The 15,313-nt window shown below is 36.9% G+C and overlaps 3 protein-coding genes across 3 annotated transcripts; 2 read left to right on the top strand and 1 right to left on the bottom strand.

Moving 5' to 3' along the window:
* The first annotated feature begins 82 nt into the window (after positions 1-82).
* LOC125209027 (equilibrative nucleotide transporter 3-like) lies at positions 83-2,366 on the top strand. Its single transcript, XM_048108607.1, has 10 exons — positions 83-121; positions 318-385; positions 481-585; positions 669-824; positions 907-1,050; positions 1,122-1,227; positions 1,332-1,507; positions 1,578-1,726; positions 1,798-2,056; positions 2,130-2,366. The coding sequence occupies exons 2-10, from the start codon at positions 338-340 to the stop codon at positions 2,238-2,240; spliced, it is 1,254 nt and encodes a 417-aa protein (XP_047964564.1). The 5' UTR covers positions 83-121; positions 318-337; the 3' UTR covers positions 2,241-2,366.
* Positions 2,367-6,478: 4,112 nt separating this feature from the next.
* Positions 6,479-10,829, bottom strand: LOC125209521. Its single transcript, XM_048109121.1, has 9 exons — positions 10,743-10,829; positions 9,954-10,110; positions 9,383-9,513; positions 9,190-9,302; positions 8,449-8,527; positions 8,336-8,364; positions 7,657-7,735; positions 7,130-7,219; positions 6,479-7,001 (listed from the first exon to the last, which is right to left on the bottom strand). The coding sequence occupies exons 1-9, from the start codon at positions 10,827-10,829 to the stop codon at positions 6,954-6,956; spliced, it is 813 nt and encodes a 270-aa protein (XP_047965078.1). The 3' UTR covers positions 6,479-6,953.
* An 87-nt stretch (positions 10,830-10,916) lies between these two features.
* On the top strand, positions 10,917-11,956 carry LOC125209520. The gene is made up of 2 exons (XM_048109119.1): positions 10,917-11,306; positions 11,597-11,956. The coding sequence occupies exons 1-2, from the start codon at positions 10,917-10,919 to the stop codon at positions 11,954-11,956; spliced, it is 750 nt and encodes a 249-aa protein (XP_047965076.1).
* Positions 11,957-15,313: the final 3,357 nt, after the last annotated feature.

Here is a 15,313-nt window from a genome sequence, read left to right as displayed (position 1 = left end):
AAAATACTACTATCCCGATGGCATCGTATAATTGTATTTACATAGTATTATATAAATACACAGTGCAACGTTTGTTCATCACTTTCCACGTTTCCCTCGATGCAAAATTTTGATTTTTCCGGTATGAATCCACTCTCTTCTATCAATTTTATTAATCCAAGAATTGCTTTGTACTCCATCGCAATTTCTTCCCGTTACTCTGCTTAGAGATTTCATATACATACAAACATACATAATTATGTATCTCAACTTTTTATGTGATTAATGCTTCTGTATATGCATGTAATGATAAATTTCAGGTTAATGATAAATTTCAGGTTTCTAGAGAAGAAGAAAAATGAACACTGTTGATCCAAAAGGGGCCTCAATTCCCACTAGGATTGAGGTTTGTGTCATTTTTTTATTCTCTTGCAAAAATTTTAAATACCATTTTTTTTTGTTATTGATGTATTCTTGTTTTTGTGTTGATTGGGAAATTAGGGCAAGTTTCATGCCACTGTGGTATGTTGGTTTCTTGGACTAGGCACTCTTGTAGCATGGAATAGTATGTTAACAGTTCAAGATTATTACTATGAGTTATTTCCAGTGAGTATAACTTTTCCTTTGATCCATTAATTGATTTTTTTCGTAATAAATATCGTAACATTTTATATATGTTTGATGTGTAGCGTTACCATCCGTCACGGGTGCTCACCTTAGTTTACCAGCCGTTTGCGTTGGGAACAATGTCATTTTTGGCTCACTACGAGGCTAAGGTGGATACGAGGAGGCGAATCTTGTATGGATACATCATTTTCTTCTTAAGCACATTAGGTCTGATACTGGTGAGTTGAGTTGAGTTGAGTTGTGCATCGTTTTACTTCTAAGTACGCTTCGTGTGCTTACACGAAATGTCTACTTTACTAGATAGATATAGGAACAGCAGGGGGAAGAGGGATCGGAGATTATATCGGGATTTGTGTTTTTGTTGCTCTTTTTGGACTAGCGGATGCTTGCGTCCAAGGAGGGATGGTTGGAGATCTGTCTTACATGGATCCCGACTTCGTGCAGGTGTTATTTATTTATTTATTTATTTTTAGCTCGTTAAGTTAAGATGATCATGTATGCGGTTGCTCAATCAGTCGTTTTTTGCTGGCTTGGCTGCTTCCGGAGCCCTAACCTCGATCTTGAGACTGGTTACAAAAGCAATTTTCGATAAAACAGATCAAGGTCTTCGTAAGGGTGTTAGTAAGTACTTTTCTCAATTTTCTTGTTTTGTATAACTAAATCATATACCAATCCAATGAGTCTATTACATATAAATGCATGGTTTTGTTTTGTTTTCTTTGCAGTTCTCTTCCTCTCTATCTCAACATTGTTTGAATTTCTTTGCATTTTTCTCTACGCGAATGTCTTTGGGAAGCTTCCAATTGTGAAGCATTACCGTAAGAAGGCGGCCTTGGAAGGTTCGAAAACAGTTACATCTGATCTTGCTGCAGCCGGAATCCATGCCAAAGATAATGAAGATGTAAAATTGTTTTATTGAAACGTTCAATTTCATTTATTTGATACTAAGCATGGATATATTAATATTGCAGATTGTTAAAAATGAACGTTTAACCAATAAGGAGTTGATACACAAGAATAAAGATTATGCCTTCAACCTTTGGTTTATATACGCTCTTACTCTCTCAATCTTCCCGGGATTTTTATACGAAAACACCGGTGAACACCAGCTAGGGGCTTGGTACGTCACCTTTCGCGTTATTTTTCTTTCTTTCGAGAGTCAATATGCAAATGAAATGAAATTGTGTAAAGGTACGCGGTTGTGTTGGTGGCATGCTACAACATTGGGGACCTTATAGGAAGATACGTCCCTCTCATTGATCCCATCAGATTGGAATCGCGAAAGGGTCTCACCGTTGCATGTTTGTCGCGTATTTTGCTCATCCCGTGCTTCTACTTCACTGCGAAGTATGGAGACCAAGGATGGATGATCATGCTATGCTCTTTTCTTGGACTAACCAATGGCTATCTCACGGTTTGTGTGCTCACGGTCGCGCCAAGGGGCTATACGGTGAGTTTTCGAAGCTTAAAATTAGTCAATACAACTATAACATTAAAGATGTGTGTGTGTTTCATCATTTTAGGCACCGGAGCAGAACGCATTGGGTAATTTGCTGGTGGTATTTCTTCTTGCTGGTATATTTGCCGGCGTTGTTCTCGGTTGGTTGTGGATTATCAATAACGGGGAATTTTGATGAAACAATCGAGATGATCATGTAACGTTGATCTCCACAGTTAGCTCATTTAGAAGCAACTGGCGTTTTTTCTTTTTGTATGCAAGTACCATGCAATTTCGGAATAAGAAACCAGTTTTCATGATTTTATACGTACTCAAATGTTAAATATATTATATTAGCATGTAGCAAGTAAATTGAGAGGCACCCAAAGAGATAGACAAACATTTTCTAACACGACCCTTGGATGTAATTGATGGCAAATAGGGATTCAGAAGCCGAATATGGAGGGGCGGTATTAAATATTAATATACTAATTAAAATAAAAAATATAAAAGCAATATATCTAAAATATTAAACATTTAGACCCCCATAAATGTTTCTAATGCTCATTTTGATATACAAGTAATAAAATAAAATAAAGATCACATAAAAAAAGTAGTTTACAATAATAAATATTCCCTTCGTCCCGGATAATTCGACCTAGTATTTCATTTCGGGTCATCCCACATAATTTGTCCCATTTCACTTTTACCATTTTTGGTAGTGCACCCCATATTCCACTAACTCATTCCTATTCATTCCTATTCACATTTTATTATAAAACTAATACTCCCCGAATTTTGATTCTTTTTTATTTCACTTTCTCTGTTCGTATTCGTGTCAAAATTTTAATTCCGTAAATTGCATATTTGTGAATTTGTGATTTTTTATTGTGGAGGTCCGTGCGGGATGTCCGTCATTGTGCAGTGGGAGGTCCTTATGATGTGGCAGTGCAGTGGGAAGTCCTTATAACGTGGCGGAAGGTGTTTTTGGGAAGTCTGTCAGGAAGTCCAATGGGACATCCGTCCCATTGGAAATGCTCTTAATACATCAACCACTTTTTCTCACTCTTATTAAAATATCCATCTTTCTTTCTCTTTTTATTTTCGTACTCACACCCACCTTTTCTTTCTCCAATTAAATATTTTAATCAATAACTCCTAAATCCCGTGCCGGCTAAGAAATGTATCATTTTAGCCGGGACGGAGAGAGTAGCATTTATTAAAAACCCATATTTTTCTATGTACACAGGGGCGATTTTGCTATTTTCGGTTCACCCTAAGAGTATCCACTATAGGAGAGCCGTGGCTCGTGGCCCGGCCGCGGCTTCCAATAGTGCGAAACATGGGCGTTTGTGGCGGGGGGGTTGCCCACGAGAGCGCCACTCGCGTGGCCAGGCCGCGGCTCTTGGGCAGGAGCCGCGGCTCTCCTATTGCAACGGCCACGAGCCGCGGCTCTCCCTATTTTCAAATTTTTTTTATTTTTTTTTTAATTCTATAAGTATACACATTTTTTTACCCCATTCCTACACAAATTCTATAAATATACTCATTTTTAATTAAAATATACACAAAATGAAAAAAATAAATTATTTGGTAGCTTGGGCATGTCCACTATAGTAGAAAACATGGGTGTTGGTGGCCTGGCCACACTTTGTGGCTTGGCCCGGCCAACTATAGTGGATACCCTAAGATATATTTAGGCTCTCCGAACTTCCCCTCCTGCCCACCTCCCCCCGAATCAATCAGTGGACATAGATATGGGAAGGTTTGTTTAAGCCCCTACCAATTTTTTTTTTTTTTGGCTTAGTACTCCCTCCGTCTTAAGGAAGATGACCCCTTCTTTGGGTGACACTAGATTTTATTTAGTTTTATTTTTTGTATTAGGTAGAGAGAATAAAGTAAAATGGCATGAATAAAGTAGAGATAAATGAATTTCTATTTTTTAGTATAAGTCATTTTGAGTGAGACAAACAAAAATTGAAAATCGGCCATCTTCGATTGGACGAGGTAGTAATTTTTCTGAAATTTTTGAACTACCTTCTTAAGCCCTTACAAGACTAATGCATTTGAAGGCTAAATCGTTGGAAATCGATGATAAGAAGAGGCTGAATTTTAAATTTGAAACTGCACAAGAGAGCAACAATGGCTGCCAACTGGTATGAGGAAGAAGAAAGTCCATCAAAATCTAAAAAATTTAATACTCCCTCCGTTCTAATAATTCGTCATCATTTGACCGGACACGAGTTTTAAGAAATATAATAGAAAGTGAGTTAAAAAAGTGGGTAGCACGTGAATCCTACTTTTATATATTAATTTTATACTCCCTTCGCCCCACTTAAGATGACATTTTTCTTTTTTAGTTTGTCCCAATTAAAATGACACGTTTCATTTTTGGTATAACTTTCACTCTCCAATTAATACACCCAACTACTTTTTCTCACTCATATTTAAATATTCATCTTTCTTTCTCTCTCTATTTTAAATCTTACACCCACCTTTACTCTCTCCAATTAAATACATTAACCAATAACTCCTAAAATCTTGTGTCGACTAAGAAATGTGTCATCTTAGCCGGGACGGAGGGAGTAATAAAATGTGAGTGTAAAAGAGTTAGTAGAATGTAGGGGCCACTAAAAAAATGGTAAATTCAATTTATTACACTAATTCCGGTCCTAACCGGAATCGGATTACAATTCAATTTTTTTTATAATTGAATACACTAATAAATTTAACTTAATTGTATTACTATTGAATTTAAAAATAATTTGAAACATTAAGGGATTTTTAGATTTAAACCGTGTTAAATTTGCGACCTCTGTTTTCAAAAGTATTTAAAATTTTTACACCGTGATGCTTTGAATTTACAATTATTTCCTCAATCGAATTTTGATAAACTAACTTAACATACGATTTTAACTTCCCGTGAATGATTTATTCATTTTTCCTTTTGAGCAAAAAATCACAACAAGATCAATTAGTATTGGAATTAATCCCATTCAATATTTGTTTAGCCAAAAAAAGAAAAAGAAAATGAAATTCAATTTTAAAAATTCTTTTTTCTAAAAAATATTGCTAAATGTTAGAATATTTTTTAAAATAAAATTGTCAATATAAACTAGTCTGACCTACCATTTGTTAATTCGCTCAATGATTCTTTAGGAAATAGTACTACACTCGGCATCACTCTTACCTAGACTAGTGTACACATGTGGATCGGGACTCGGGAGCTATCCTAGTTCATGTATAATTCAAATGTGTCCTATAAGATTAATCAAATTTGGGTTCTAATGTTGGTTGTGTCCCTAATTTGGCGAAAATAGAAGCACAAGAATGTCCCCAACTCACTTTTATTTGAAGAAATTTGGAAATGTAATTGTTGAAATTTTATTTTATTTTAGTATTTCACATTGTATTTTTTTTTGGCTTTTTAATAATTTATGTATATTTTTCTATTTTATTTTATTCAAATAATATTTTTAGAAAAATACAAAATAATTGTTAAAAATATAGGGTGGACTATATAGTCCCATTAAAAGGTAAATAAATAGGACTATAAAATACTGAAGTGGAGGAATATAAATTGGTGTAGAACAAGTTATGGAGTGGATAATTAAGTTTTGAATTTAATAATCTTTATTAAGTTTTATACTCCTACCAGTTAGAATTGTACGTTAAAGTTACCATTTGAGTTGTAAATTTAAGTTACAATTTGAAATTAATAATCTTTATTCTTAAAAATTAGTTACTCGACTCAATTTCACGTTGGATAGAATAATTTAAATACTTTTATGAGCTGGGCCTATAGATAACCTAGTACTAAATGATTCAAACTTTATGCGTAAATGATAAGTACGAGAGATGGAAAAACTAAGAAAGAGAGAGATAAAAAATAGTGGAAGTAGTGTTAGTAATTAGTTAAAAACTCTTTATATATTGGCTTGGACTAATATTAAGGATGACCAAAATAATAAAATTAGTCTATTTTTTTTAATACAGATAAAATAGTAAGTTAATAAAATTAGTCTATTTTTTTTCAATCAAGACGAGCCCAAGAGAGAACCGTAGCTATTTTCGGTTTCCAACGAAGAATCAATGAATTTAAATGAATCCCTACATGAGTCACACACACAACATTCTTTTTGCTTTCCAAGATGACAAAGGAAGTAGAGAGAATCAAAGAAGTGGAGACACAAGTTTCAATTTCTTTCTCCTTTTCCTTTTCAAAACAATTCAAGGAAGCTTTGAAACAAACTAACAACACATTTGTTTGACAAAGAAAAAAAACAGTTACGCTGCTAAATCGACATCCGAAATCAGCAATGGCGGCAGTTTTTGTGGTGGCGGACTAGTGTGGTGTTGGCGGTGATAACATAAGAGAGAAGGATGGTGGCCGCAATTAATTGAAACAATTAATTTTTTACATAAACACGCCGAATTAAGAAATGGTCGATGTAGTTGAAATAGCAGGGTGCCTAGTTTCTATGTAGAGCGTGAAGCATCTCCACCTAACTTATTTCTACTTGATCCACCTCAGGAATTGGAGAATAATACATCTTCTAAGGAAACTATATTTGCAGTAGAAGATGGAGCTTTATCTGGATCATTCTTCTCATCTTTTTTCAATTTCTTCAACATTGGTTTTATCAGTTATGCTGCAACCCCAGAATCATCAAAAAGAACATTAAGGATAAATGAGATTCTAAATCCCATTCCAACCATCATACAAGTTCAATTTAAGTAATGTATTAAATCATTGCAATGATATCCTCATAGGCTGAAAGAACAGGACTAGGATCCAAGTATAACTTCAATGTTTTCATATAGACTTTGCGGAGTGCTCAATGAGATATCTCCTCGCTCATCCTTCTCTTCTCAACTAAGACAAACTTATCTTTCTGCCAAATGCACTCTAGTAAAATTTGGCTTCCTCCTTTCTTGGAAAATATTCTCTAAAGACCTAATATTAAGTCAATGAAAGAGAAGCAAACGAAGATAAATATAGGGGGAATTTTTTTTGACAAGAACCAACATAGACGCTGCAGTAGCTTACACATTTGCTTCAAACACTAACAAGAGTGCACTCACCTCAAATCCTCCTTGTTTTAGTTTAATACTTTGTTCCTTTAGAGAAAGAGAAGAAATAGTGTTGTATAGAAGAACAGCATCAAGAAGCATCTGCAAATAAGGAAATTATAAATAAATGAAAAACACATCAATTACTTACTTAGACTTGGGTTATAGTTATGTTCACTAATGTCAGACTCCTTATGAAGTTAGGGCAATCTAAAGAATAGCCGATAGCATCATGATAGGAAGCATTAAGCATGCCACTTCCTATTGGCGACTGACTGAATAACTTCTATTGCTGAACAATACCCTTGACAAATTCAAGCATAAACTAGAATTACACCCATTGCACTCCTCAACCAAAGCACCTTCTCATCCAAAGAAAAAAAAGGGATGGTTTCAAAGAGTTTATGAAGGAAGAGAATCCACATATAGGTCATATGGTGTACCCATCAAATCCTTGATTAGATCATGACATAAATTTAATTATTGTAGCAACTTCAGCATGAGCTGTTTGCAGAAAATATCACTTGTTGAACCAGTACCCGAACACGTGCAAGCACAGCCAAAACCACCAGTGAAAACTTCATGAAAAATGACCGAGCAAGAAGCATGGATATCTCCCTTTGCATAGTTAAGATATTAACAACGACGAATTTGTAAGGATAAAATTCTATATTAGGTGGTTCCAATGTCCACTTTGTGCCAAAAAAAGACATTAAGAACAGGTGGGGTGAAACAAGAATCATAGGGAACTTAACTTGTGTAGATTTGGTCATAGGGATAAACTAACGAAAGTTGAAATAAATGAAAAATAAAGGGCAGACAGAACAGACTGCATCACAATTTGATGGAAGCCACAATGAAAGAATAATACACTACTAAAAAATACAGGAAGACAACAACCAAGAACTGGAAATGGCAGAATTGAGAACACTATAAATTTGGTCAATAATTTTTGCACGAAAAATGTAGAAGTTCTGCTTATAATCTGTGGGTGAGAAGTGCAAACGCAGATGTTGTAGTACCTCTCAAAACACTCTTATATAAAGTATAATTAACATTGAACAGTACTGATATTTTTTTTTTTAAAATAGCATAGTATGACATACAAGAAGACATGAATACATTTTATGCATGACATGTTCAGACATTATCCTATACACAAGAAAAAATATGTGCACACACACAAACACAATCAACAGTTGAGAACTATAAGGATACATAGCTGCCTTCAACAAAGGCTCAACAATCTGCAAAAGCATGAGAAAGAAGCCAGAAATGAGAAATGCTGGCTTCATCATGTTATCTCAAAATTGATAGAGAAAGGAAACCACCTGTGACAATAGACAGGTAACTCCCAAAAGCCTTTCCAGGAAATTATACTTTCCACTGTTAGTTTTTCTCCTCTTCAAACTACAGAAAGTAGGCAACAATATTAACAAGAATACAATAATTCTATAGCATTACATACAAGAGAAATTATGCAGGAACTTCTCATTACATATTTGACATAAACCACCAATTAATTATAAATTTATAATACAATTTTTCAGCCCCAAAACAGCAAGATGGAGTCACTGGCCATATTTAGTTGAATCTTAGAACACACAAACAAATTCAGTAAGGACGACATCGGCAAAAGGCCACTTCTTGGCGTACCTAAGATTAATATGAAATTTATGATTCTGAATACCAAGCCAATGAATCCATACATGGATATAGGAGAAGTAACAAGTGACAAATAACAAGAAACGCCAGATAGATCACTTATAAACTATACTCCAAGTTCACATCTTTCTGGCAGGACCTAAATATTATATTGACCAAAAAAATTTCATTGTCCAATCAATCGTATGTAGTCTTTCAGTACACATATAACTCAAAATGGTTCAATGGTAGCTTGATTTTGTTGTACCAAAAAAGTCTAGCTTCATATTTCATACTGAGAGGGTTCCACATCAATTGAAGGATGAAAATTTACAAGGAATTTGACAATACCCAATTTAGTAACTTGAGTTAAATTGATTAAAAAAGGAAGGTAGAACAAAAGAAGAGAGTATGATGAGGAGTAATACCCTTCCAAAAGCTGTACCTTTTGTTTTGGCCTGTCTCCATTTATCACCAGAAAACAGGATTCCAATACCTCGTCCAGGTTAAGTGATTTCAAAAGTTGCAGATCCCTTCTTACCTATTATGCAAACAACACGCATATAAGAACTTCTACCAGTATCATAACAATTAGCTATAAGCATAACCAAGATTACAAACCTTAAGAATGTATTGAAAATATGAGGATCTCTGATGCTGATTCTTGTGTTTATACACGATTCTCTCAAGAATTCCACATTCTGTGTGAAGCTGACTGGTGAAAGACTTCAATCTCTGATGTGTGAGTCCATCTGTATCCAATTATAGCAATGAATTGGCATCTCAATCAATAAATTAAGTTTATGCACTATTTTCACATTAACAAAACCTAAACCGTTAAAAGGGTTTGTGCATCAAAACAATGGTTAGTAGTAGGCCTTAAGTTAAGCTATTGGGCAAATAGTAGTATTAGATAGTCACATTCCCGGTTTCTTTGTAAAAGATTAAATCTCACAAGTAAAATATTATGAGGTCTCTCAAAACAAATATAATGAGTATTCACATGGCTTAATACTGTGATTCTTTGTACAGAAAATAATTAGGAAAGAATCAGCTACAGCTATTGTTCTGATGAAGCGAGAATTTAGTAAAAACTACTACTAGTATTCAAGCAAATACGTGTCGATGTTAGCATCTTTATAGAAGGCATACAGAAAGCTTTAAAAGAGAACACAATTTAGCTAAAACATACTCTGAAGGTTGCGGCGGAGGACGGTTATGGCGCTCGGAAAGCTGGGCGGGAATCGGAGAGAGAATTGAGATTTGGAAAGAAACCTCCAACAAAAAAAGCAAATCTTGATTCCACATATCAAAAGCCTTTTCAAATCCTGTGCAGATTGCCATAAGCTCTTTCAAATAATTGTGAAGATTGAGTCCCTCCAAATTCTGCACCAAAAAGTAAATTTTGAGCAAAGCGAAGATAATTTATTGAAACTGAAATATTTCCCAAAAATGTAAATCAGACATGAATTATTTAAATTTTTTGAAACAATATAAAACAGTGCTGGTATACATGACAAAATATTTAACTAGAGAGTGAGTAAAGAATTAAAAAAGTAATGCAACACAACTGAAATACAATTGAAATAGATATGCAACACAACCGAAACACGACTGAGACGGACGTGGACGTCCCCGGCGGACATCATGTTTCTGCGGTTGTGCGCGGACGTCCGCTATTGCGGTGACACGACGGACATCCCGACAGACGTCCCGATTTTTGAATTTTTTTTTTAAAAAAAACTCTATATATACGTCTCGTTGAACTTCATTTCATTCGCACCACTTGCATTAACGAGTTTCTCTTATCTCTCCCTCTACGTTTCTATCAGTATATCCAAAATGGCTAGCGATGGTGGTAGTAGTAGTGGTGCGGGTGGCAGTGGTTCGGGTGGTAGTGATTGGGATGTTGCTGACACAATGCGGCAAATTAATGAAGATGTGTGGGCTTATACGTCCACCCAGATAAATTGTTTGATACAAGAGCACTTGCAGCAACAGCCAGGTGGTACCCCGCCCCATCCATCGTCGAGTTGTAGTACCCCGGGACCACTTCGCTGCACACCATCGATTGTTTGAGGACTACTTCACTTCGAAGCCGCGGTTTGGGGATAACTTTTTCCGGCGACGTTTTAGGATGCATCGGCCGCTATTTATGATTATCGTGAGTGCTTTAGAGCGTCGATACGAGTATTTCAGGTTCAGGAAGGATGCGAGTGGTAGACCTGGTCACACGATCATACAGAAGTGCACTGCCACAATCAGGCAGCTGGCATACGGTGGCGTGGCTGACATGTTCGACGAGTACCTCCACATCGGCGAGACGACTGCCCGCGATTGTCTGAAGTATTTTTGTGAGGGCGTTATTGAGATATTCAGGGATATGTATCTTCCGAAGCCTACCCCCGAAGACTGTCAGGCTATGATGGATATGCACGGAAATCAGCATGGGTTTCCGAGAATGTTGGGCAGTATAGATTGTATGCATTGGGAGTGGAAGAACTGCCCCGCCGCCTGGAAAGGGTGTACACGACTGGCTTCAAAGGCAAGAATCCCACGATGATCCTCGAAGCTGTAGCTGACTACCGGCTATGGATTTGGCATGCGTATTTTGGAGTAGACGGGTCGAATAACGACATCAACGTCCTCCAGTCTTCGCCCCTTTTCAACGAGCAGTGCATGGGCGTTGGTCTGGCCATTAGTTTCATCGCCAACGACAACCAGCACGATATAGGCTACTATTTGGTAGATGGGATATACCCTATGTGGCCCGTCTTTGTGAAGACGATCAGATGTCCATTAGAAGAAAAGAAGATCTACTTTGAGCAACGTTAGGAGGCATCGCGCAAGGATGTGGAGCGGGAATTTGGTGTGCTACAGGCTCGATGGACGGCAGTGAAGGGTCCAACACGGCTGTGGTATCCTGACTGCACCGCTGATGTCATGTGCGCATGTATTATCATGCACAAAATGATTGTTGAAAATGAAGGTCCAACATTGACTGATTGTGCCAATGATGATGTTGATGCTGCTGATCCAAGCCACGGCGTGGCCACCGCCAATGTACATATGGGGATACCTCATGGAGACGCCAATCGGGTCTGTGCATTTGCTGACATACGCCAACAAGAAGCCCATATTCGACTCCAGAAAGATATAATTGAAGAGCTATGGACGCGGAGGGGTGCACGCTGATATTTATAATTGTACTATTTTTATTTTTTATTTAATGAAATTATTATTGCACTCTCTCCGTTCGTATTCATGTCGAAATTTTAATTCCGTAAATTGTTTAATCTGGTGAATTTTTATTGTTCTTGTCCGCCGGGGGTCCTTGGGGATGTTCGCTATTGTGCAGTGGGATGTCCTTATGACGTGGCAGGAGGTGTTTTAGGGGTGTCCGCTGGGACATTCTTCCCTATTGTAGATGCTCTTATAAGTTAATCAGATTTCATTTAGAGCATCTCCAATGGCGCCCCTCCCACTAGGACTTCCACCAGGACTTCCCACAAAAACTTCTTGCCACGTCATCACTTGGACTTCCCATTCCACTGGCACATCACTAGGACTCCCATGCACTAGGACATCCACTAGGACTTCCCGCAATAAAATTAAATTCACAATTACTCAATTTACGGAATTAAAATTTTGACACGAATACGAACGGGGAAATGCGAATATTTCATTAAAAAAAACATACATTATTCGGAAAAAAAAGCAACCACATCAACGTCCACCCCTCCGCGTCCAAACCTCTTCGATGATATCCTCCTGAAGTCGAATATGGGCATCTATTTGCTGCATGTCGGCAAATGCGCGCAACCGCTCAACCTCTCCATGAGGTACCCTCATGTTCACATTCGCGCTGGCCACGCCGTAGCTTGGACCGGCACCCGTATCATCTTCGTTGGTCCACTGAGTCAGTTCGTCACCTTCACTTTCGACAATCATGTTGTGCAAAATGATACATGCGTACATGATGTCGCCGATGTTGAGAATATACCACATCCGTGAAGGACCCTTCACCATCGCCCATCGACTCTGGAGCACACCAAATGTCTGCTCAACATCCTTGCGCGCTGCCTCCTGACGGCTCGCAAAGTAGGACTTCTTTGGTCCGATCGCAAGTCTTCACAAAGACGGGCCAGTTTGGGTATATCTCATCCGCCAAATAGTATCCCATATTGTGCTAGTTGCTGTTGGCGACGAAACTGATGGCGGGACCAACGTCATTGCACTGGGGTCGTTGAACAGGGGCGATGACTGGAGGACGTTGAGGTCGTTGTTTGACCCGGCGACTCCAAAATAAGCATGCCATATCCACAGCCGGTAGTCAGCTACAGCTTCAAGGATCATCGTTGGATGCTTGGCTTTGAAGCCGGAAGTGTGGATCATGCTTATACCTTGTGAGGATTTGAGCCTATTATTTCATTCTTGTGTGATTTATCTGCATTCATGTATATGTTTCTAGAACTTGCTCTTAGTCTTGCCTAAGTTTACATAGTGTTTAAGTTGATTTAGGAGGATGATAGGCCATCTTTTCTAGCCTACTTTTATCCAAAATTTTGACCCTCTCAAAAATTCAAATTTTTTCCCTTTGGAGCCAATTTTGAGCCTTTAAGCCTTTTGTTTGGAAGCCAACATAATGGAGACAATTCCTTGGGTTAGTTAGTTTTTGCTATCTTATTTTGTAAAGGAATTGGAGAGATAAGGAGAAAGTATAAAAAGTAGTGTGCTTAATGTAAAGAAAAGTACAAGTTGTGAAATTGAGAAAAATTCTACATATGTGCTTGATCTTATAAAAGAAAGGATGTAGAAGAAAAAAAAAAAAAAGAAAAAGTGTGAAAGGTTCTGAAAAGAAAAGAAAAGAAAATCAAAGGATTGGAAAGTGAGTTGAAGAAGAAAAATAAATAAAGTGTTAAAAGTGTCTTGGGTTTAGAAAAGTGGAGTTATCTTTACTCTACTTGGGATATTTTTATTTTAGTCACTTTTTAGCCAAATATTCCTCACCTACCAAAGAGCCTACATTACAACCAAAGATAAAGACCTTTCGGACTTTTGAAGCTTAATCACATTTAGTAGAGGAGGGAGTAGACTTTGAGCAAGCCTATGGTAAACTTTGCATGATGCATGATTTGAGTGCTTATATACACATTATCTTTATACACTTTGAGAGTGAGAGAACACTTCCCATCTTTGGAAGTTTGCCACATGTGAGTGCTTGATTTCAAGGTGTTCCACGAGTTAATAATGAAAGTGCATTAATAAGCCTTGCTTGATTTGATTGCGTTAATACATGTTTAAACTATTCTTCCATCTTTTGAGGCAATTATGACGTTTAGTCCTTATGCATTCCGTGCGTCTATTTTGTGTCTTTATTGTTTTGTTTGAGGACAAACAAAAATGTAAGTTTGGGGGAGTTGATACGCTCGGATTTTGCACGGTTTTAAGGCCATTATTTGGCCCGTTTTTAAGGCCATTATTTGGCCTTGTTTTTAAGTGTCAAAGTTGTTAGAGTTTGTATACTAGAAATCACCTTTCGAGTGATTGAATACTGTTAAAACTCTTATTTTATTTTCCAAATGAATAAACAGATTATTTTTGTCATAATGTTGTTATATTTTACATTTAATGGATGTTAATTGCATATTTAAATGTATAAGTAATTTAACAAAGTCTAAGTCTTTGTTTTAGTAGACCGGTTGTGGGCGTCGTCCACTTTAAGGTAACACGGTCAGTTCTAAACAAAAAAAAGAAGAATTTCACAACCTAGATAGGCTTAGACTACCTATCGTGAAAGGTTGCAACGTCAGTCCGATTATTTCTAAGCCTTACTGAAATAAGATGACGTTGGTGTGGTATAACACTGAATGGATCTAACAGCGAGACAGTCTTTATGCTATCTACTGAAAGACGAGGTCTCGTAAATTATTTCTAAATCAATGTACGTTAGCATTGAGCATACGGTATTGATTATGCACTACTTTGACTTACCAAATGGTGCGGGTTTTTCGCAACCCAATAAGCCTGGTATATTGGGTAGTGGTGATTAGTATCTAGCGGTGCTAGGATTGCTATTATGTTGAATCGTGCGCGAGGTGAGTCTCGTTTGATAACATCCTCAAGAGAAGCTTGAAATAAGGTTTTATTATTCGGAACCTAGCTAGTTGGAGTTTAATTACTCTATGAATAATAAATAAGATTTTCTTGCTGAGTCCTCTCTTGGAATAAATAAGATATTAATTAATTAAGTCCATAGCAGACAATAATTAATTAATGGATGTTTCTATCTTAAGTGCGGGAAATAAATATAAAGTATTGGAAACCCGAAGTACTTGTAATTTCGGATTTGGATGGGGAGTGCAGTATTACTTCTGTAGTGGCTGCTCGTAATATTCCAATTTTAAGCTTATATTAAATTGGGTTTAATTTAATTAGTAAAAAGCTAATTGGAGGAGCCCATATCCAAAGCCTTCCATAGATCCCTGTCTGGGCCCAATATGTGACTTATTATAAATAGGAGAATAAAGGAGACAGAAAATATACTTAATT

The sequence above is a fragment of the Salvia hispanica genome, chromosome 3 (genome assembly GCF_023119035.1).
Source record: "Salvia hispanica cultivar TCC Black 2014 chromosome 3, UniMelb_Shisp_WGS_1.0, whole genome shotgun sequence".
In the NCBI taxonomy this organism is placed as follows: domain Eukaryota; kingdom Viridiplantae; phylum Streptophyta; class Magnoliopsida; order Lamiales; family Lamiaceae; genus Salvia; species Salvia hispanica.
This window is presented reverse-complemented; position numbering and strand designations above follow the sequence as displayed.

Coding starts and splice junctions, on each gene's coding strand:
- LOC125209027 (XM_048108607.1), top strand. CDS start 338: ATGAACACTGTTGATCCAAAAGGGGCCTCAATTCCCACTAGGATTGAG. Junction 586..668: donor ATTACTATGAGTTATTTCCA/GTGAGTATAACT, acceptor TTTGATGTGTAG/CGTTACCATCCGTCACGGGT. Junction 1,727..1,797: donor GAACACCAGCTAGGGGCTTG/GTACGTCACCTT, acceptor AATTGTGTAAAG/GTACGCGGTTGTGTTGGTGG.
- LOC125209521 (XM_048109121.1), bottom strand. CDS start 10,829: ATGGTGTGCAGCGAAGTGGTCCCGGGGTACTACAACTCGACGATGGAT. Junction 10,111..10,742: donor CTGTTGCTGCAAGTGCTCTT/GTATCAAACAAT, acceptor ATTATTTGAAAG/AGCTTATGGCAATCTGCACA. Junction 8,528..9,189: donor AAGGTACAGCTTTTGGAAGG/GTATTACTCCTC, acceptor TACTTTCTGTAG/TTTGAAGAGGAGAAAAACTA.
- LOC125209520 (XM_048109119.1), top strand. CDS start 10,917: ATGATTATCGTGAGTGCTTTAGAGCGTCGATACGAGTATTTCAGGTTC. Junction 11,307..11,596: donor GTACACGACTGGCTTCAAAG/GCAAGAATCCCA, acceptor GAGCAACGTTAG/GAGGCATCGCGCAAGGATGT.